The sequence below is a fragment of the Nycticebus coucang genome, chromosome 22 (assembly GCF_027406575.1).
Source record: "Nycticebus coucang isolate mNycCou1 chromosome 22, mNycCou1.pri, whole genome shotgun sequence".
NCBI lineage: Eukaryota > Metazoa > Chordata > Mammalia > Primates > Lorisidae > Nycticebus > Nycticebus coucang.
This window is the reverse complement of record NC_069801.1, coordinates 26,586,849-26,609,817: the sequence shown is the minus strand read 5'-3', so window position 1 is coordinate 26,609,817 and position 22,969 is coordinate 26,586,849. Positions and strand designations below refer to the sequence as shown.

At 47.7% G+C, this 22,969-nt stretch overlaps 1 protein-coding gene across 3 annotated transcripts in view; it reads right to left on the bottom strand.

The window, feature by feature from the left end:
• The window catches only part of AZIN2 (antizyme inhibitor 2), a 40,726-nt gene extending 27,680 nt beyond the window's left edge, over positions 1–13,046 (bottom strand). For all 3 annotated transcript variants that reach the window (XM_053576283.1, XM_053576285.1, XM_053576284.1), the window contains exons 1-7: positions 12,903–13,046; positions 12,689–12,809; positions 11,855–12,030; positions 10,072–10,245; positions 3,230–3,402; positions 2,137–2,271; positions 1,178–1,343 (exon numbers count right to left, since the gene is read on the bottom strand). In XM_053576283.1, coding sequence (XP_053432258.1) covers positions 1,178–1,343; positions 2,137–2,271; positions 3,230–3,402; positions 10,072–10,245; positions 11,855–11,959 — 753 coding nt within the window. In that variant the 5' untranslated portion in view covers positions 11,960–12,030; positions 12,689–12,809; positions 12,903–13,046. The remainder of the gene's footprint in view (positions 1–1,177; positions 1,344–2,136; positions 2,272–3,229; positions 3,403–10,071; positions 10,246–11,854; positions 12,031–12,688; positions 12,810–12,902) is intronic.
• Positions 13,047–22,969: the final 9,923 nt, after the last annotated feature.

Here is a 22,969-nt window from a genome sequence, read left to right as displayed (position 1 = left end):
GGATGAAGACCTCTTTGATGATCCACTTCAACTTAATGAACTGAAAATGTACTTTCTCTTCCTTATGATTTTCTCACTATTTTCTTTTCTCTAATTTGTTGTGAGAATACAGTATATAATACATACAACATAAAATTTGTGTTAATCAACTGTTTATGTTATTGGTAAGGCTTCTAGTCAACAGTAAGGTACTAGTAGTCAAGTCTTCAGGAAGCCAAAGTTACATGCAGATTTTTGGTTGCATTGGGGGTGCAACCAAAAACAACACTAAGTCCCACAGTGTTCAAGAGGCAACTGTAATACTTTGGTTAACAGAAAATTCAGAAAACACAGAAAAGGAGAAAGAACCTAAAAGTGATCACTAATTCTATCATCCAGATGAACCTAATCTTTGCTAACTATTTGGAGTAACTCTTTTAATTATTTTTTTATACAAACAAACACTATTTTTATTATAAACACATTAAGTCTCCATATATGTTTTTATAAACTGTTTTACACAATAGATTGTAAACGACTTCCCCACCTGAGTGTTTCCATCACAAGAATATATCATAATCCTGAGGAGACGCAGGTGGACTCAGGGAAGTCACTGGACTTCTGTTATTAAAGTCGCAACAACCATCTTTGAGGCAAATTCTTGGGGTCCATCTCCGATTATTTCCTTAGGGTCAATTCCTAGATGAGACTATTCCAAGAGGCTCTTTCTACGGAGAAGCGGCCTCTAGTGGTTTGAGTCGGAATTGCTGGGACACATTTTTTCTTGACTTCGTCTCTCAAGGTGGGAAGGACACAGAACGGAAGGAATGAATTGGGAGTAGACCCATGTTCGTTTTTCCTTCCCCTTCCTTTCCGCCTGATTTGTCATAAGCCCACCGGAGGGTGAATAGACTCAGACCCTTAAAGGGCCTTATGACTTATGCAAATATATCCTGGCAGAGGCTCAAATCAAGCCAGGTGTGCAGCCGGCTCTGCTGTGGACTCAGGAAGTGATGTAGCCGCTGTGAGCCTCAGCCTGCTCAGCAGCAGTGGAGGGAAAGGGCCAAGCACGACACATGGTACATGGGATCCACTCCCAGTGGGCATCCTATCAGCATTACACCCACACCCCTTACCCCTACACACACACACACTCACACACACTCACAAAGCACACTACTCCTGGCTCCAGAGTTACCTCTTCGAATCTCACTTTGTCCCCCTCCATGCCAGGGAAGCCACCACCAAGGTCCAGGATGTGCATCCTGTGGCCCAGCTCGGTGCCCATTTCAAACACAAGCCGGGCATCTGCGATGGACTGAGCGTACGCTTGAGGGTCTGGACAGCCACTGCCAATGTGAAAACTGGGAAGGGAGAAAGAGCCTTAGCTTACACGCAGGACCCCAGGTGCTACCACCTCAGCCACTGCCAGGAGTGACCTTGGGCAGGCACATGGCACACTGTGCCCATTTTACAGATGCAGTAACGAGGACATAAACCTTTAAATGGATTTTCAAGGGCCACACGGCCAGTGAGGAGTAGACAGGAGGCTAGATCCAAGGTCTCTCAGCACGTGGTGCCCCTCCCACCCCTCCATGCTGCCCCAGAGATGAGTTTTGTAGAATGAGAGCCAGGGCCCAAAAGTTGGCCAGATCTGGATAGGCCTCTCAGTCAGCAGTGAGGCCTTAGCAAACTACTCAGCCTGCCTTACAATGTGAGGGTAAGGACCCGTGACACACAAGGGTCATGCAATAAGATAGCACAAATGAAATACTTGGCACAGCGCCAGACATATCCTGAATGGAGAAGAAGTGAGGCTATATATTCGATTACTATTATTCTTCCAAAACCCCTCAAGAAAAGAGGTACATCAAGGGCATGGCAGCACAACCTTTGTCCTACAGGCTGGGAAAACTCCCTGGAAGCCAGGTCCCTGGGTAGAACTTCTTGGGATAAGAACTGCTGAGGACTGTGGGGCTGGGGGCCCTTCTAAACTTTTTTTCCAAGAAGAGGAAATTTTCAAATGGTGGAATTGCAGGCCCAAAGGCAGGCCCTCTTGGAGGCCCTGGGGAAGGTCTCATACAGAACTGATTAATTCCCGGGAAACAGGCAGTGAGCCTGCCGTGGGTGGGAATGACAGGTGTTCCCAGAGCTTACCTCACACCCACCACCTCCATGTGGCTCCTCTTAGCATTTTCAAGCAGGTGTCTGCAGGATTTCAGTGACGCTCCAAACTTCAGGCTCAGGCGGCTCAGGGAGTGGGAGTCATCGGTGGCAATGCTCAGAACCATCCTGATGAGACATGCAGTGCACCTCTCCTGGATGAACCTGCCTCCCTGCACCAACCCCATCCTCTCTGAACCAAGGGCTATGAACTGCGTGCCCCAAAGCCACCAAATCCACAGTTCCCCGGCCCCCTCCTCTCCCTGCACAGTCAATCAACCTCCAAGTCCTGTCCAATCCATTCCTTAAATGGCTCTGGGCCCTGCCCTGGTCTGGACCTCACCAACTCTCCCCTGGGTAGCTCCAATCCCTCCAAATCAGCCTATATACCAGTCAAAGTTTTCAACTCTTTGTGTATTAGAGGAACCATTTTTAAACAAAGTCTTAAGGAAAACACCAATATCACGATTGAAGCTGCTTTGGGTGAACCTGAGTGGCCCCCCACCTGGCCTCCTGTTCACCCCAAGGCCCCTCCCTGAAATCCTTATGGTGTCCAGTAACTGTGTAGAAGCCATACCCAGAGAAAAACATCCAGCCCTGACCCCTTCCAATGTCCCTGCCCCCTGACCAGTGTCATTCACTGTCTCCTTCACTCCTTACACAAGACACTTTCTACCCACACCAAATTTCTGCTTATCCCTTGAACATCCCATGCTATTGCCAATATCCCTGTGTTTGCTTACACGGGTCATTATTTATGTCCCTCCTCCTCCAAATCTATTCCTTTCTCAAGGCATGCAACCTCCTCCATGAAGCTTTCCTGACCACTTCCACTGGCTCTCCCAAGCCTGTGACTTTGGCCTCCATCATACCATAAGCTTCCCTCTGCCTGGGGCTTAAACCAGGTATTTCTGCCTTTGTTCTAGCCAGGCCTCTACATCCTGGGACTAGTCCAGGAGTACCTACCCCAACCTCTTGAGACTGTGGCTGGGTTCATGATAGGATCCTCTGACCCAGCCCCATCCCTCCACCCCCTTCACCCTCACCCACCAGCCCAGCCTCCCCACCTGAGTAGTTCTCAGCTTACTTGGCACTGGGGTGGCTCTTGACCACTTTTGCCAGCTCCATCTCATTGTCAAAGCTCAGCAGCCGGATCCCATGTTTGGCAGCATATTTGATCTGTACGATTTGCTTACAGGGATTGGTGTAGATGATCTTACTGGCAGGGACACCAATACGCTGGACCAACTCCATCTCTACCTACGGGGTCCCAAAGGTGGTGGTAAGTAGGCACCAGGGCCTCTGGTGAGTAAAGGCCCCTGCCTCTCTTATTCTAACAAAATCAGTATATTGATTATAACAATTAGTGTTGTAAGGAAGGGGTACATTTTCTAATTCCCACGAAGGCACTACATGGGCTCATGGTAGCCCTGACAACAGACTTCTGAAACATTTTCCTCACAGATTTAAATGTTTAAAGAATATTACTTGGAGAACAGTATGGAGGCTCCTCAAAAAACTAAAAATAGAACTACCATATGATCCAGCAATCCCATACTGGGTATATGTCCAAAGGAAATAAAATCAGTGTGGAGAAGATATATCTGCACCGCCATGTTCACTGCAGCGTTATTGACAAGAGCCAAGATGAATGGATAAAGAAAATGCGGTATATACACAATGGGATATTAGTCCACCTTTAAAAGAGGGAAATCCTGTCATTTGTGAAAACATGGATGGACCTGGAGGACATTATGTTAAGTGAAAGGCACAGAAAGACACTTATATGTGGAATCTAAACAATTCGAACTTAAAGAAGCAGAGAGTAAGATGGTGGTTACCAGGGCTGGGGAAGGGGAAAGTGGGAAGATGTCGGTCGAAGGACACAAAGTTTTAGTGAGGAGGGTTAAGTTCAAGAGATCTATTGTACATCCCAGTGACTACAGTTGATAACGATGTAAATTGTATACTTGGAAATTGCTAAGAGAGGAGGTTTTAGGTGTTCTCCTCACACACACACAAAAGATATGTGAGGCAGCACCCGTAGCTCAGTTGGCAGGGCGCCAGCCACATACACCTAGGGTGGCAGGTTTGAACCCGGCCCAGGACTGCTAAGCAACAATGACAACTGCAACCAAAAAATAGCTGGGCATTGTGGCAGGCACCTATAGTCCCAGCTACTTGGGAGGCTGAGGTAAGAGAATTGCTTAAGCCCAAGAGATTGAGGTTGCTGTGAGCTGTGATGCCACAGCACTCTACCCAGGGCAACACAGTGAGACTCTGTCTCACAAAAAATAAAAAAAAAAGATACGTGAGTATGTCAATTAGTTTGATTTAACCATTCCGAAACATCATGTTGCACACCATAAATATATATAATTTTTATCTGCCAACTCAATAAATAAGGAAATAAGAATATTAGTGATATATTAGAAAGTCTACCAGACTAAGGGTCATTTTGACAGGGATGACCCAACTCCAAAGGCCAAATCTGGGTGTGGCCCTGTGCTGGGTGTGCTGGCTCACCCCCGTTCCCCTCTGGGCCTCCTCTTGCTCACCTCTATAGAGCATGGATCCACCTGATTGCTGCATTGATGACACAGACTAATTTTTTAATTTTTTACAGGGATGGGGGTTGCCCTATGTCATTGCTAAGACTGGTCACGAACTCCTGGCCTCTAGAGATCCTTTTGCCTCAGCCTCCCAAAGTGCTAGGATTACAGGCATGAGCCACTGCACCCAGCCTGCCAACTCCTGATTTAGATTCATTATTTTATTGACAATACCCCATTCAGTTGGCTATTAGCTCTATTCTAATCAGGAAACTGATGCTCTAAGAGCAAGTAGATGGAGAATCAACTTTCAAATTCAAGTCTGACTCTGTGAATAGGGAAAAAAAGTCACGAGAGCCAGTTTTGGAAGATGGTAGAAGACTTAAGAGCCATTTTTAGCCATCCTGAGTTTGTAATAAGACTCTAATTTTAATTTAGAAACTTTTCAGCATTAGCTATTTTTATGCATCATTTCATATAATCTCTGTAACTATGGTATGTATTGGCCACATTTTATGAAGGGCGAAATTAAGTCCAGAGAGGTCCACCCAGCTGTGGTGATGGAGCCACGCAGAGTGGGACTTGCTGCCATCACAGCTGGCTTCCCAGAGGCATATGTGCCCTCACCCCAAATTTGAGTGGATGTGAAAATGTGGTTTTGCTCCTTGCTGCCCCACATGAGGTGACAGGAAGAAGCAATGGTAGCATGTTGGGAGACCAGTGATTTAGCTAAATAAGTGCAGCCAGTCACTGAAGGCTTATCCTATGCTGGCCACTCTATTAAATATTTTATATACGTTCTCACTTAATCTTCATGACAATCTTATGAGGTAGGAAACAGAGGCTCAGAGAGGTTAAGTGACTTGCCCCAAGTCACACAGCTTCTAAGTGGCACAGCTTGGGATTCTGTTAGACTCTTAACCTCAGTGCTCCGAGGGGGAATACAACCTCAGTGCTCTGCTGACAGGCATCACTTGAGCATCTATTAGGTTGCCAGGGTCTGGGGTAGATATTAGTGAAAAGAAGTGGTGACCAAAGCAGACAGGGTCTCTGACCCCATGGAGCTTTTGGGCTGGTGGGGAAGACAGGCAGTCCCAAATGAACACTGAATAATGATGGAATTACAAATGGTTACAAGCCAAGAAGAAAAAACAGGTTGCAAGAGAACATGGGCCAAGGAGACCTGGGAGTGAGGGACAAAGGACAGCCTTTCTAATGGTCAGACTCAGAAATTTAGCCGAGGCCCACAGGGCCAAGGGGCGAGAAAAGAATGTAAGACCATTCCCAGGAGAGAAAGCAGCCTGTGCAGAGGTCCTGAGGCCAGAAGTTGCTCAGCCTGACCAAGGAACAGAGAATGCTGAGTGGCTGGAGCAGGGTCAGTGCAGTGGGGAAGATGAGGCCAGAGGGAGGGATCAGAGCCACCCAGGAAACCAGGAAGGCTGCATGTGATGGGAAAGAATGCGAAGGGTTTCAGCAAGGGAAACAACACGGCCAGATTTACATTTTATATACAAGGTCTACACGCCTGTCTGGACACCCGAAGGAGTGCCTGATAGGACTCTGGTCACCAGTGTGTGGCTGTCACAATCATCCTGGGAAAGATGACACAGCCAGCTCTAGAAAGGTAGGGAGATGAGTTCTGGAGGCAGGGCTGGCAAGCTGGGGATGAGGCGAGAGGATGTTGAAGGGCACCCCCATGCCTAGCAGATGGAGGGGCCCTTCATGAGGGGAAGGGGAGAGCAAGTGTACATTCGAATACCCTGGGTTCCAAGCATCTTCTAGTATCATGTCAACTGGATATACAGGTCTGGGCTGGAGGTTAACTCGTGGGAGGTGGCAGCATATTGATGGTATTTAAAGCCATGGAGAGATGAAATTCCCTAATAAGAAAGATTTACAAGAGAGGGAAGCCTACAATAGAATCCAGAGGAATGCTACCATTTAGAGAGCAGTAGAAGGCAGGAAGAGCCGGCTCCCAGGACCTATAGAGGTGAGGAGGGAGAACGTCTCCAGTAGAGGGAGAAAAACAGGCTGATTGTGTCATTCCTGTAAAAGCAAACCCTGCCTTCATCTTGCACCAGGATGGAAGGAGCTGCCTCAATTGTCACAAGTGCCCGATGGGGGTGTGGCAGGTAGACCAGCGTTGGCTTTCATCTTATATACTTTCAAAGACTTTAAAAGTAGGAATGTATGGGGCGGCGCCTGTGGCTCAGTGAGTAGGGCGCCGGCCCCATATGCCGAGGGTGGCGGGTTCAAACCCGGCCCCGGCCAAACTGCAACCAAAAAATAGCCGGGCGTTGTGGCGGGCGCCTGTAGTCCCAGCTGCTCGGGAGGCTGAGGCAAGAGAATCGCGTAAGCCCAAGAGTTAAGAGGTTGCTGTGAGCCGTGTGACGCCACGGCACTCTACCTGAGGGCGGTACAGTGAGACTCTGTCTCTACAAAAAAAAAAAAAAAAAAAAAAAAAAAACCGACAAAAGTAGGAATGTATGTTATTGTTGAGTATTTTTTAAAAAGAATATGTTGCTGTGCTGAATGTTGTTGAGGGGTCAGATAATAAGATGTATGAAGTGTCCGCCAGAAGAGGTCTCATTGCATCGACACAGATCTTTAAAATCTGCTGAGTTTAAAGCTACTGTGAAACAGTACATGCCGCATAAATGTCTTTTATATTCTGTTACAAAATCATCAAATGTTTATATATCATCTGTGATCATTTACGTAAGTATCTTTTAAACACTATATATGCTTCTCTAGCACTCTCTCCATTATCTATGGGGACATAAAGCTAATGCCTTATTTCTTTTGGGGTCAATGGATCAATGTATTATTTGAATAATTCATAATTCATGTTTAAAGCAAAGTGCTCATTGGCCCCTGAAGATCACTGGAGACCTTGGTAAGAGGAAATTCTTAGAAGCAGAAGTGGAGGCAGGGAAGCAATGGCTTCAGGAAAAAGTGCCGAGGGAAGCGATAATGAGGGCGGACAGGCAGGTGTAGTCTACACTGTTGAGTTTAGCCATGAAGTGGGAGAGAGGGATTGTGCTGGAAGTTAGGATGTGGTATCCAGGGGAGGCTTTTTAAGATGGAAGGATGTTGAGGAAGACAAAGAGAGGGGAAGGGAAGAGATAGGGGGTGGAGGGATGACACAAGGTCCTTGGAAAGGTGGCAGGATGGTCTGTGCCCCTGGCCATGGTGCTGTCCAACATGCATCTGTCCGTACCTCCAGCCCTAGCTCGTGCTGGGACCTACTTCAGTGTGCCCTAAGGCAGGGTGCTGTTAGGCATGGCCGCCCATTATGGCTGACCAGAAGAGGGCAGCCTCGACCTTCTGAGAAAAGCTGTCGGTGCTGGGAGCCACCTCTCCATAAGAACACTGGAGGGTCTGCTTGATCCCACCCAGGGAAGGGGCATGGGCTGTCTGCCCCTGCAGTTAGCTGAGGGCATTCACATTCACCTGGGAGTTCCAGCTCAGCCACCTGCCTCTGGGAGGAATGGAAAAGACTACAGCAGCGATAGAGGGTGAGACCAGACTCACCCCCCAGCAAGACCCTGGTGCACAAGTCTGTGCTTCGTTTCCTTGTTTGTTAGATGTGTCCTCTCCAGGCAATTGTCAGAATTCCAGAAAAAAAATTACCTTACATAAAATGAGCTCATGTATGGAACACGCTTGGCAAAGCACCTGGTATGACCGATGCACTCAATGGTAGGTGTCTCTCCAGTTTTGTGTCTTCAAGGTCTTCCTGAGCCCTAACACCCCACAACTCTGCCCTGGGAGGTCAGCCCCTAAGGCTAGGGGGTCAAGGACCTCCCTCCCAGGTTTTCTGAAGCAGAGGACTCTCTGGGGTGGGGGTGGTCCTGTCCTTTATCCCTAGACCCAGGGCATGGAGAAGGATCCTGCTTCTTCTCACCCACATGGAGCCCAGGCCTGCTGCAGGAGCAGCAAGGAGGTGAGAATCCTGGCTCTGCCACCCACAACCGCATGCAGTGGGACCCTCAGGTTCCTCAACCGCAAAGTGGCAACATTTCCCCCTATGTACCTCACAAGGCCTTGTGTAAGACATGCACACAATGAGGTGTGCAGAGCAAGGACGCAAAGACAAGAGAGAGTGTCTCATCTACTACACTGTTGACATTTGGTCTCTGTTCTGGTTCATCTGCTCAATGTGACCATCCCCCCAGTGCACACCTCTCCTCCACCTGGAATGACTCCAGCCTTGTCATGTGTCCTGACTAGCTCTCCTTTCTCCTCCAGGAACCTTTTCTAGAACTCTCTCACAACATCCAGCCATATTGCTGATGAAGATTTAAAAGGCATTCCCTTCAAAACACCCATTACTAACCACCAAGAAAATTATGGTAATCACAATATTACAAACTAACATCCACCAGGCTTGCTCCGACCTCCGGGCCTTTGCACTTGCTGTTCCCTCTGCCTGAAATGCTCTTCCTGGTTATCAACCTGGCTTGATCTCTCGGCTCCTTCAGGTCTGTATTAAAATCTCAGCAAAGCCTTCCCTGGCCAAACTATTTACAAGTGAAATCCTCTCTCCCAACATTTCCTACTTCCCTTTCCTGCTTTTTCTCCACAGAACTTACCACATCTAAAATACTACATATTTTCAGTGCTTAATTTGTTTATTTTTTTGAAAGCAACCTCCATGGAGGAAGAGCGTTGTTGTTTTATTTTGTTCCCTGCTAAATCACTGCCAGGAATAGTACTTGACCTGAGAGGAAGTACTTAATAAATATTTGCTGAGTGAATAAATGAAGTAGATTCAAAGCTCCACTCTGAGGAAACTTTCTAGCTTAAAGGCTTTTATCTAGTAAGGACAGAATGCCAATTGATGAGCTAAGCATTCAACTCAAGGGCAACAGCATCTGCCTTGATCAAGGCTGTATTACCAGTTAGCACAGTCGTATTGTAGGAGTTCAGTGAATGCTGAAGGATGGTATATAAGCAAAGTTAACCCAAAGAGAGCAGGAGGGAATTAAGGCAACAGCAAAAATCAGATTAGAAAGACAGAATTGGCAGCAACAACAAAACTCTTAAAAGGATTAGTTAGGAAAATGCGCAGACATACAATATTAAGATTATAAAAGAAAAAAATAATAAAACCAACAATATGAAAGTGTTCTGTTTTCTTTTAATTAAAGGGTGACCCATCTACCCAGTAACACATAAGTTTCCAATCTGGAACTTCGAAGCTGACAAATTCCAGGGTCATTTCTCCCTCCCTCACCTCCCTTGAGCCCTCTCCTGAGGAGATGGCTGTCCCAGCTGAGGGCCAGCTGCAGGTCACTCCTGCTCCCAGACCCCACCCTGCACCAGCCCCGCCACATGTATTCAGTAGGCATCAAGGGTCAGTGTAGGGGCTCACCTTGTTGGCACAGCTGAAGCCCAGTCCCAGCTCGGCCAGGACCTTCAGCACTCCCGGGCTGCTGTTGCACTTGACAGCGTAAAAGGGCCGGACTCGAGGCAGGCACTTCAGAAAGCAGAAGTGCTTCCTCACGACAGCACCGAGGTCTGCCACGAAGAAGGCGGCGACCTTGCCCTGTGTGACAAGAGGTTGATGACTGTGAGACCCCACCCGGCTCCTTTCCTGTGAGTAAAGTCCCCCTGTCCTTCCAAGTGCCTGCCCCAGCTCAGCTGTGGCCACAAAGCTACCAGGCTATAAAGTTCCCGGTGCCCCCCAGGCCTCTGGAACAGAAGGCAAACTCCTTGGCCTGGCATCCAAGGCTCTGAGTCCCAGCTCCAGTCTCCCCTTAAGACCCCAGCTGTAGTCTGGATTGGGTTTTTCCCCCCTCCATGCTTTTGTTTACTCCCACCACACCCTCTATATAAAATACCCTTCCCCCACTGTGTCTGGCAAAATCCTAATCTACTGTCATGTTTCAGCTCAAAAGACACCTTCCCTTAGGAAGAATTTTACATGTGCCTCCAAAGTATAATAACTATGTATACATCTGTCCAGTCCAGAAAAGGAGAAAGTCCTTGAGGCAGAAGCTATGGTCTACAGCCCCCTCCTGTCACGTACAGGTGCTCAATGAAGCCTTAAGGAAGTCCCACTGTCGCTGCAACCTATGCCTGAGGACAACTGGACATCAGATTTGCTGAAAGCTGAACATGTATGGGGCTGTGGGTGAGGCCATATTGCTTAAACCTTCCCTGTCACTGCAACCTATGCCTGAGGACAACTGGACATCAGATTTGCTGAAAGCTGAACATGTATGGGGCTGTGGGTGAGGCCATATTGCTTAAACCTTCCCTGGGACTCAGTTTCCCTCTTATGCACCATTTTTTACTGATGCCCACTTGGTGGCAAACATCACACTATGGAACAGAGATGACCAAACAAGGCTCTAGTCTTGAAAGGGTTTGGGTCTGGAAGAGAATGAACTCCTTAAGTAATTTCATGCAGGAAATGCTAGATGGGTGTTTCTACAAAGTACAGCAAGAGGTGCAAGGAGAAAGAAAATTCAAAATCTGCCTGGGGCAATCAGGAAAAGGCAACACTGATAAGAAGGAACAACTAGTAATAAGGAAAGGTTGAGACAACAATGTTCCAGGCAGAGAGAAGAGCACAGACAAAGGCATGATAATAGAGCATGTGGCACAGATATCATTGGGAAATCTGGATAGAGTAGTTCAGCTCCGGTGGAGCATAATCCATACTGTGCAAAAAGCTGGAAATGGAGCTATGGAGGCAGGGAAGTTCTGACTTGGTCCCACAGGCAATGGGAATTGCCAAAGAATTCTGATTTTGAGCAGGACTGTGACAGAGTTGGAGGGCGTGGGGGGCCTTTAGAGAGATGAAGACTGAACTACAAAGTGAGGTTCTACATGAGCACGCAAGAAGCTCATATATGGAGGCAGAATTCATAGATTGAGGTGGGCTGAAATGTAGGAGGTGAGGGAGAGGGGGCAGGAGGCCGACTCCAAGGTTCTGACCTGGAAGGCTGGGTAGAGGATGGTGGTGCCGTTCATCAAGGCAGAGAACATAGCAGAGGCAGGTGTGGGGGCAAGAACCAGGAACTGGGCATAAAATGAGGCTGTCTCTTGCAAATAACAAGGACTTCATACCAAATAAGTGAAAAGTGTAAGAGGAGGCAGCTGGGCCTGCACAGGGGACAAGGGACCCACCCACACTCCCAGACCCTCACCGTGGTGGCCTGTGAGGCCCCCAAAGTGAGCTCCTCCAGCAGGTCTCGGGTGCTGAAGCCCTCCTCCACCATCACAAAGTCGGATTCACTCAGGTAGCCAGCCATGCCTCGGAGGAGGAGCTGATGGGCTGGATGGAGCCGCTGCTGAAGCCGCCGCTTACAAAGTATGCAACACACTGCGGGGGAGATGAAGGGGACCGCTGGCCGGCCAGACCTGCTACGCCCCTCACCGCCCCAGGCCCATCCCCCAGCACAAGCCTGGGAGCTTGGGTTCACTGGGAAGTGTGGAGAAGGTCATTAATCCTGGACTCTAGACTGGGACAAAGCATTGTATGCCCAGATGTCAGCGCCCGTCCAAGTCTCAGATGTCCCATCTGTAAAATGGACGGGTTGTTTTGGAGATCTTTCTCAGTCCTGAAATTCTGAGTTTTAGGGAAAAGGGAAAGAATGAGAGAGGGGTGCAGGAAATCTGAGAAGCTTGGGTGGGGAAGTTTCCAGAGCGCCCCCCAGTCCTGACTGACCACAGCCACCCAGAGAGGTTGCTTGTGACCACGTCAAGAGGTCTCAGGCCGAGAGCAAGAGCTAAAGTTCAAGTCTGCTCTGTGCTGCGTGACCTTGGTTACACTCCAACCCCTCTCGAAGCCTCAGTTTCTCCGTTTGTAAACGGGAGCCGGTCTAGCCCTGACATGCTGGAATTCTAAGCGTGCACGGGGACGCCACATGGTGCGTGGGGGCGGGCGGCTCCCCGGAGAGAACAGAATACTGAGATTCTTTCTATCTGGGTGACCCCCTCCCGAGTGCATGGCCAAAGTCCCTCCCACCAGGTCCCCTTACCAAGCCCCGTCCTCCTTCGCGGGGGCCAGAGCCAGGCGTGCTGCTAGGGGGGGTCGCCGGTGACCTCGAAACTTGTGCAACACCCCGAGGAGGAGTGGCAGTTGCGGAGCCGAGGCTCCTGCTGAGAGGAGGCAAGAGGAGCCAGGGGGCGGGTCAGTACCGGAGCCCAGGGCGACCGCTCGCCAGGGCTCCCCAGGCCACTCCCCACACTCGCCTTAAAACGCATTTACACGGCTTCGGCCCATAGGTCTCCCAAGCGAGTGAATCGGATCCTCGGCACCTCCGCTCGCTCGCTCCCCCCGGCTTGGGCCCCGCGGCCTGCGCCCCGCCCGCCCAGCAGCCACCGACCCCACGCCCCGCCTTCCTCCCGCGGCCCGCTTATATAAGCCCCGCCCAATCCCCGCCCCCGATGCCTAGGCCCCGCCCCCGCTCGGCCGCCTTCTCTGTAGCCCTGACAACCGAGTGCCGCCGTCCCATTGGTCGACTCCGACATAAAGCATTCAGCTCTGCGGGCTCCGCAAACCTGCGCTGCAGCCCTCACTGCGGAGCCCTCGAGGTGGGACCCTTAGATCTGTCTCCTTCTACAAGAAGCTTTCTCTGACTTCCTCAACTCAAAATATTTCTTCTCTTCTGCACCAACAAGCATCTTCATCCATCAAAGTCCAGTATAAGGTCACCTCCTCTGTTGAGCCTCCCGTAACTGTCCTAGCCCCACGGAATGATGGAAGTGGCAGCACTTAAAAGTCTATCTGAACTCCTCACTCCTCTGGTTCTTGTTACCCAGAGCGAAAGATTCCTGTTGGTGCTGTACACTGTTTGCTTCGTGACACATATTACCTAATTTGTGAGCTCCCAAGGCAAAGGACTGAGTGAGTGCTTGGCTTCTCAGAGTACCCAGTGCCTGGTATGAACAAGAGTGCTCAAGAAGATTCAAGGTGTTATACACACATAAAACTAATACAAAAGTTCATGTGGAACAGTCAAGACATTCTTGGAAAAGAAGAGGACTTCCTCTACCAGATATCAAAAGTTTTTTGTTGTTCGTTTGTGCCTGTGGGATTTAAAAAAAAATTGTTTTGTTTTGTTTTGTTTTGTTTGAGACAGAGTCTTGCTCTGTTGCCTGGGCTTGACTGTGGTGGTGTCATCATAGTTTATTGCAACCTCAAACTCCTGGGCTCAAGGGATCTTCTTTCCCCAGCCTTACAAGTACCTAGGACTACAGGTGTGCCACCACTTCTGGCTAATTTTATTTTCCTTTTATTTTTTTTTTAGAAATGGGGGTCTCCCTATGTTGCTCAGGCCGGTCTTGAACTCCTGGCCTCAAGCGATCCTCCTACCTCAGCCTCTCAAAGTGCTAGGATTAGAGGTGTGAGCCATTACACCCAGCCAAACAGTTTAAATAAAGCTATAGTCTTTAAATTGTGGTGCTGAAACAGGAAGAGACAGTGGCAGAACAGAGTCTAGAACAGTTTTTGTACACATTGGAGAATTTAGCACATCAGTAGAGCAGCATTTCAAATCAGTGGGGCCCAAGGTCTTTTGGTCTACCACAGGTCTTCATGACACATGCCACACTGTCGGCATTTTGAAAGCCAGAGGCACTTCTTTTCCTGCCTCAGTATCTTCATAGGACACTGCGCAACGTAGTCAGAACATGCTGAGTACACAGAGGATGCAGGGCAGTGATAATGGATCCAAGGAGAGCCATTTTTGCTCCCCACCCAGCCAGTCCACATGACTGCAGAATGTTTGTGGCTGAGTCACCTTGCTTGGACCTAGATCACTTCTGCCTAGCTTGACTTTCCCATGTGAACTGAGAGGGTTCAGACTGAATTCTCTGGGCCCTTCTGCCTGGAATCATCTTTCTTTCTTTCTTTCTTTTTTTTTTTGAGACAGTCTCACTATGTCACCCTCAGTAGACAGCTACAGCAACCTCAAACTCTTGGGCTTAAGCAATTCTCTTGCCTCAGCCTCCCAAGTAGCTGGGGAGGTGCCCGCCACAATGCCCAGCTATTTTTTGTTGCAGTTATTCTTGTTTAGAATAACTGAGGCTGGGCCAGGATCAAACCTGCCAGCCTCAGTGTATGTGGTGGGTACCATAATCTCTGTGCTTTCTATACATATAAACAGCCTTTCAGAAAGCACCTTTATAGGAGCATCATTTGCAGGTCCATGCTTTAAAAGATGAGTAGTAAATTGCACCATAGTATGAGAATAAGAATACTTATCTTCTCATCAGGAACAAGATCCTCTTGAGAATAGGCATCTACTGACTGGGAGAAAGATGAGGACAGCCTTGACAGAAGCCTTGAAAGATAAAACTAAGAGGAGGGGAGGAGGAGCACCAAAATAATTTTGGTTCTACTATATTTTTTCTTTTTTTTTGAGACAGAGTCTCACTCTGCCACCCTGGCTCAAGTGATCCCCTTGCCTCAGCCTTCTGAATAGCTGGGACTACAGGCACCCACCACAACACCTGGCTAGTTTTTCTATTTTTAGTAGAGATGGGGTCTCGTTCTTGCTCAGGTTGGTCTTGAACTCCTGAGCTCAAGAGATCCTCCTGTCTTGGCCTCCCAGAGTGCTAGGATTACAGGTATGAGCCACTGTGCCCAGCCCTTGGCTCTACTTTTTTGCTTAATCATACTTTGATCTGGCTGCACTTGGATGCCATGGTGTTGGGTCTGCCTCACCAGCTTTCTTCATCACCTAGGACATAGTAGGCACCTAATAGGTACATTTAGTATGTTTACTGAAGGAATTAATAGAGAAGGACTGAACAAGAATCTGGTCTGTCCATTTGTAATCTGTCAAGGATAAGTAATCAGAGCAGAAAAATCTACATCCTGGGCTGGGTACAGATGGGCTGTAGCTTTATCTTTTTGCTTACTGGGTATGTGATATCATTGAATCTCTATGACAACACTATGTCATAGGAGCTATAACTGTTCCCATTTTACAGATGAGGAATCTGAAGGTCAGAGAAGTTCAGTACCTTGGCCAGGACCACACAACAAGTAAGAGTAGAACCCAGATTTAAACCCAAGTCTGTCCTGACCCTTAACCTCTACGCTTGACTGCCAACCAGTTGGCTCATAGGTGTTATCACAGCAATCACAGGGCCATCATCTCCCAGTGTCCTCACATCCTCATTTCTCTGTGATGATGTCTTTCTCCATGCCCAAATTTTCTCCAAGGGATAAGGACACTGGCCATATTGGATTAGGGTCTGCCTTAATAACCTCATTTTAACTCAGTTACCTCTGCAAAGTCCCTGTTTCCAAATAAAGTCACATTCTGTAGTACTAAGGGTTAGGACTTAAACATAATTTGGGGAGGAGATACAATCTTTTTGATCATTAGCCAAAACATTGATCCATGGTGATGTCCAGTTATGGAGGAAGTGGGAAGACATAGTCTTTTTTTTTTTTTTTTTATAGTTAGCAGTGGGTTTTTTTTTTTTTTATTGTTGGGGATTCATTGAGGGTACAATAAGCCAGGTTACACTGATTGCAATTGTTAGGTAAAGTCCCTCTTGCAATCAGGGAAGACATAGTCTTTAATTGGTAAAGTCTTTAATTGTTCCTCCTAACCCCAAATAAAGTCAGCATACTAAAGAAGACAAAGAAAGTGGGTCTGTACAACAACAGGCAGCCTCCACCACGTGTTGGGAAGATTACATCCTCCCCTTTTTCTTTTCTTTTTTTTGAGACAGAGCCTCAAGCTGTCGCCCTGGGTAGAGTGCTGTGGCATCGCAGCTCACAGCAATCTCTAACTCCTGGGCTCAAGCGATTCTCCTACCTCCACCTCCCAAGTAGACAGGAGTACAGGGGCCCACCACAACACCCAGCTATTTTTTGGTTGCAGCCGTCATTGTTGTTTGGCGGCCCCAGGCTGGATTCGAACCCACCAGCTCAGGTGTATGTGGCTGGCACCTTAGCCGCTTGAGCCACAGGTGCCCCTACATCTTCCCTTTTAAGGTCAGTATACCAGTTGCTATGATTTGAATGTGTACCTCAAAAAGCATGTGTTGGAAACTTAATCTCCAATGCAACAGTATTAGGAAGTGAGGCCTAATGGGAGATGTTTAGGTCATGAGGGCCCCACCCTCCTGAGAGTATTAATGCTGATTATAAAAGGAGCTGAGGCCGTGTGTTCAATATTTTGCTCTCTCTTGCCCTCCCTTCATCCACCATGGGATGGTGCAGCAAGAAGGCCCTCACCAGACGTGACCCCATGATCTCAGACTTCCCAGCCTCCAGAACTTTAAGCCAAATACATTTTGTTTATTATAAATTATGAAGTTTCAGATATTATGTTATAGCAGCACAAAATGAACTAAGACACCAGTTTAGAGTGCTTATTGGATAGAAAGAGGTAAATATGAAAAAAAAATTTTTGAGCATCTATTGTGTAACAGGCACTTTGGTAAGTGTTTACAAACATGTAAAGACTGTTTGATCTTTAGACAACCCTGCAAGACAGGCATTTTAGTCCCCTTTTACAGATGTGAAAATTGGGGTTAAGTCCTTGTCTAAGATTACACAGCTGGTGAATTATAAAGGAGGAACTCAACTCTGGTCTGTCTGACTTTATGGCAGTGAGATGGGCCCTGGGAATAGGGCATGAAACCAGAACAAAGAATGCTGAGACCAAGCCAGGAGCACATAGCAGGAGACCTGAGCAGTGGCTGGAACACAGGGTCAGACATCACGTGAACTAGAAGAAAGGGCACTGACTCAAATTTGGTCAGCACTGCAAACTTCTTGAAGGCATCATTGAGATGGAGACCCTGAAGGAACCAGAAACATAAAAGCAGGCTTAGGACTGTGTGAGGTTGGAGCTGTCTGCAGGTTGAGGATGGAAACTACTAATAACCGTAGCCACTAATTATGGAGCATCTACTAGTAATAACAGCAGCTAACATTCCTGGAGTCCTTACTGTCATGCAGCTTTATTTTAAGATTTAAACAGCCTGAAATTCACTGGTAACCCATGTTACAAGAGAGGAAACAAGCATATTGAGAGGCTAACTAACTTGCTCAATCAGGATCGCACAGCTAATAGGCTAAATTCACTTTCCCCATCTTCACAAAAAGGCTGCAAGGTAGGAATTATTACTCTCATTTCACAGTGGAGGCATCTGAGGCCCAGAGAAGCCAACTAACTTTCCCAAGATTACACAGCAAGTAAGTGACAGAGCCTGGACTCAAACTCAGGGCTGTGCATTGGTGAAGAATTTGAATTAATGAGTCCCAGGGTCATATTGGAACAAAGCCTTGGGCCTCAATGCTTGAAACCCTGAATTCTAAGTCTTAGAGGTGTTTGTGTGCCCTGAAACAGGGACAGGCAGGCAGAGGCCCTGTCTGTGCCTCAGAACCCAGCCCAGGATGAGGCATTGAGAAGGCAAAGCTCCAGTGTGTTGACTGAATTTGCGGATTATAGTCATAACCCTTCCCTAGTCAGACAAGATGCTAAGATGCCAAACTCAGTAGTTTGGATGTGTTTGTGGTTTTTTAATTCTCTTTTTAACTACATACAAATGTGAAAAAAAAAAATCATAACAGTATGGGACAATTAAAGAATTCACACACTTTCAAGCCAGACCTGAGTCATTTCTAACAAATGTGATGAGAAAACAAGTATTTTTTTAAATGCTCAGCTGAAAATTCTCACCGTCTCCTGCTACTGTCTTCAGAGCCACCTGGGAGCGGAATGGGAAAGGCTGTTGCTTGCAGCTCTCTTCTGTGGCATGAGTCAGAAGCACCCAGAGGACTTGTTAAAACACGCAGATTTCTGGGTCCCACCCCAGAGATTCTGATTCAGTAGGTCTGGGGTGGCCTTGAAGATACCTGCTCCTGACAAGTTCCCAGGTGATGCTGATTCTGCCAGTCTAAGGATCTCACACTCAACAACTTGAAGTACAATAGGCAAAAGCCATCAAAGATGTGTGTCTTTGGAAGATGGCACTGGATTCTGTCCCACAACCCCCCCAGGCAGGAAGTTAGGGTAGTCCAAAACCCAGCCTGGGCTGGGAGGCTGCACTGTCTCTAAACAATAAGAGTTCAGAGATTTATTAGCTTTGGTCCTCCCAGGGCACCTCTCACTGGCCATGTGACCTTGGCAAAGTTAACTTCTCTTCTGTGAGCCTCGTTTTTTTTCTTTTTAACTACTGGTGCTTTATTTATTTATTTATTTATTTATTTTGCAGTTTTGGGCCAGGGCTGGGTTTGAACCTGCTACCTCTATTATATGGGGGTAGCGCCCTACTCCTTTGAGCCACAGCAGCCGCCCTCATTTTATTCATCTGTAAAACAGGCATAACGAGAGTGCCTCCTTCCTAGGGTTGCTATAAGGAGTTTGTGAACTGTAACATCTCTTGCCTGATGTCCAGCACATACATTTGTAAATAATCTAAGCAGTCACTGTTAATATTATTACCCTGAACCAGCGTGCATGGGGCCACAGGAGAAAATCCAGAATGTGTCAGAGGATGCAGCTGGGGCAGGATGGGAGAAATATCACCAGAGGGAGGTTTGGGGTCTGAGCTGAGGAATGCCCAGCGGGGGGCTGTGTGAGGGGTGGGTGGTGGAATGCCTTTCTGTGCCCTGGGGTTTTCACAGGGGCAGGGGGGATGTGCTAAGCCCTGAGCCATGCGAGCCTGACCCAAGCTGGGCCTCTTTTGACATTGCTGCAGTAGTCACGTCCTCACAGTAGTCACGTCCTCTCAGGAAGGGTGGGCCCTGGCAGCCACATCTGTACCTCAGAACTCTCTGCTCCCCTGTCCCACTGCTGACTGACTCACACTTGGGCACCTCTATGCCTCCAGGGACTATAGTCAGTGGACAGGGTCAGACCTAGGGTCTGTAGAATGTTTGTCTTGGTGTCTGAGCCTTCCAGCCACACCGGGTATTCAAAAGAGACTCTAGGTCCTCTGTACACTCCCTTCACAGAGGCAGCATAGTGGAGTCCCCAGTCACAAGGACACAGGAGTTGGACTTCCTGCCCTCGAGTCCTGACTCTACTGTTTATCTAGGGGTATGACCCCGGGAAAGTTACCTAGCCTCTCTGTGCCTCATTTTCCTCTTCTGTAGAATGGGGACAATAAGACTACCTACTTCGTGGGGTTATGTGGTGAGCAAAGAGGTAACCATGAGCTGTGGCTTAATGTTGGATTCTTGTCCTTACATAGAAGAGGCTTCAGAGAGCTCCCTTGAGTCTTCCACCAAGTCAGGACCCCACAATAGGGAATCATCTCTGAAGCAGAGAACAGGCCCTCACCAGTCACCGAATCTGCTGGCACCTTGATCTTGGATTTCCCAGCCTCCAGAACCATAAGCAGTAAGTTTCTCTTATTTATTAACAGAAATCTGTTAAATTACCCAGTCTAAGGTATGTTTTATAAGCATCCCAAACAGATTAAGACACCCTGTAAAATGATTGGAAGGTACATGGTCAACACTCAGCATTGCCATTGTCACTGTCATTCACTGCCTCTGGCTTGGTGGGGTTTTGTTCCTTGTAATCAGTGTTCATACTTGGACACTAGCTCAGGGTCCTGCCTGGCCAAGTCGCTTCACAGAGTTGTTACGAATATGACATGAATCATCCCAGGCATGTCAAACTAACACGTCCAAGGTCTCACCATCTTACTCTCCAATGTGCTCCCTTCTCGTTTCCCAGCTTATGTTCAAGCCAGAAAGCTTAGCATCATCCACTGAGCCCCTTTTCCTCCATCTCCAAACCTCCTTTATGTTCCTTGCACAGTTCCCACATCTGCCTTAGAGTTAACTAGGGCTGTGTGACTAATCACCCCAAAACTCAGTGGCTTACAAAAAACCTACTGTTTTTCATTGTTCACAATTCTAAGGGTTGACCCATCTCTATTGGGAAGTTTTTCTGCTGATCTCCTGTGGGGCCTCCTATGGCAGGAATGTATGTATTGCTTCAAAATTTATATATTGGAACTTAATCCCCAGGGTGATGGCATTAAGAGGTGTGGCCTTGGAAGGTGATTGGACCAGGAGGACTCTACCCTCATGGTTGGGATTAATGTTCTTACCAAAGAGGCCTTAGAGAGCTGCCCTTCCCCTTCCAGCCCCTCTACCATGTAAGAATACTAACTAGCACCAGCTATGAGGAACATGACTTCACCAAACACCAAACCTGCTGATGCTTTGATCTTGGGCTTCCCAGCCCCCAGAACCATGAGAAATAATTTTCTGTTCTTCATAAATTACCCAGTCTCAGGTATTTTGTTATAGCAGCACAAATGGATGAAGACAGGAGGTTCTCCTATGTGGTTGTAATCAGAGGACAGCTGGGAGTAGAGTCACCTATAGGCTGGTCTGGGACACTGGGAGAGCTGGGCCTCTCTCCACATATGTCAGGGATTTGTTATAGGACTTCCACATGGTCTCACGGCATGGGAGTTAGACCCTACCTGGTGGAGCAGGGCTTCTAAAAGCTAAAAAGCAGAGGGTGCCAGGTCTTCTTAAAGCCTGGCAGGGGTCTTCGAACTTTTTAAACAGGGGGCCAGTTCACTGTCCCTCAGACTGTTAGAGGGCCAGACTATAGTTTAAAACAAAAACTATGAACAAATTCCTATGCACACTGCACGTATCTTATTTTGAAGTAAAAAAACAAAACGGGAACAAATACAAACACACTGTCGCATGTGGCCTGCGGGCCGTAGTTTGAGGACCCCTGGCTTAGGAGTAGCACATTATCACTTCCTCTGCTTTCCATAGGTCAGAGTCAACGTGAGATGGGATTACTCAAGGCCTGAGCACTAGGAGGCATGGCTTGTTGGGGTTTGTCTTTGGAGACTAGCTGCCATAAAGTCCCTCCAATCTCTGTATGTCCACTGCTCCCACTCTAAGTTGTCACCTTCTCCAGCCTGGTGATGCACAATAATTTCCTAAGTAATCCCCCTGCACTACTCTTACCTCCTGCCAACCTAGACCCCAACGCTGCAGCCAAGGTGTTCTTATTAAAATAGTATCAGAATGCACATTAAGTAGAAGTTTTACTTAAGTAAAACCCTGCACAGAACTCCCGCTGCTCTTGGGACAAAGCCTCAGGCTTTAACAAACTCTAGGAGGCTTTCCATCAGGGACCCTGCTCCTTGGCCTCCCCTCCACCATCTCCTCACTCTCCTGCCTCCACTTTCCCAGCCTTCCTCTAGCTTCCTGAACCTGCCACACTCCTTCCTTTCCTGGGCTCTTTGCATTGGCTGTTCCCTCCTTCTGGGACATTTTTTTCTACCTCTCCTCATGGCCAATTGCTGCTCTTTATTTTAGATCTCAGTTTAAGTGTCCATACATCACAGAAGCCGAGAGGCTTTGCATCAGCAACACATCTTAAAACTAGCTCAAGGGAAAGGGCATGTATTGCCCCATGCAACAAAGCCACGGAAGGACAAAAGTTCAGACAAAGACTGAATCCAAAAGCTCAAACACGTCCTTGAGGATCTGTTTTGCTTCGAATCTCAGTGTGCATTGATGGTATAGTGGTGAACATAGCTGCCTTCCAAATCTTAGTGCTGTCTTCCTCAGAGTCATCTTCCTCCTCAGGCTCTCGCCCCTGCACCCCTGACCCTGGTCCCCACCCTGCTGCCTTCTTATCCCTGTTCCCCAAAGGGGGCCTCTCTGAGTGGCCACTCCCCTCCTCCAGCCAGACCATGAGACCAGCCCCATCCTTTCTTTATGGAATAGAGTGGAGAAAGGGTGGTTCCCCAAAAGAAAAATGGGTTGTTATCTGAAGAAGGGGTGCACATTCGAGACAGGCAAAACCACCAATGATTCTGTTTATCATCTTTACCAGCACCCTGAATGTCTCCTTCAGGCACCCAAACACTCTTTTGCCTCAGGATCTTTGCACAGGCTACACCCTCTGCCTAAAACATCTTTTGGATTTAAAAATAATAATAATACAAATCCTTCCTTCAAAAATGTTTCATTTAAAAAAAAATGTTTCATTTAAAAATTCACATGGGCTGGGTGCAGTGGCTCACACCTGTAATTCTAACACTATGGAAGACCGAGGCAAGTGGATTGCCTGAACTCAGGGTTTAAGACCAGCCTGAGCTAGAGTGAGATCCCATCTATAAATAAAATAGCTGGACGAAATATCTGGGTGTTGTGGCAGGGACCTGTAGTCCCAGCTACTTGGGAGGCTGAGGCAAGAGGATCACTTGAGCCCAAGAGTTTGAGGTTGCTGTGGGCACTCAACCCCAGGGTGACTGAGTGAGATTCTGTCTCAAAATAACAATAATAGGTTAGA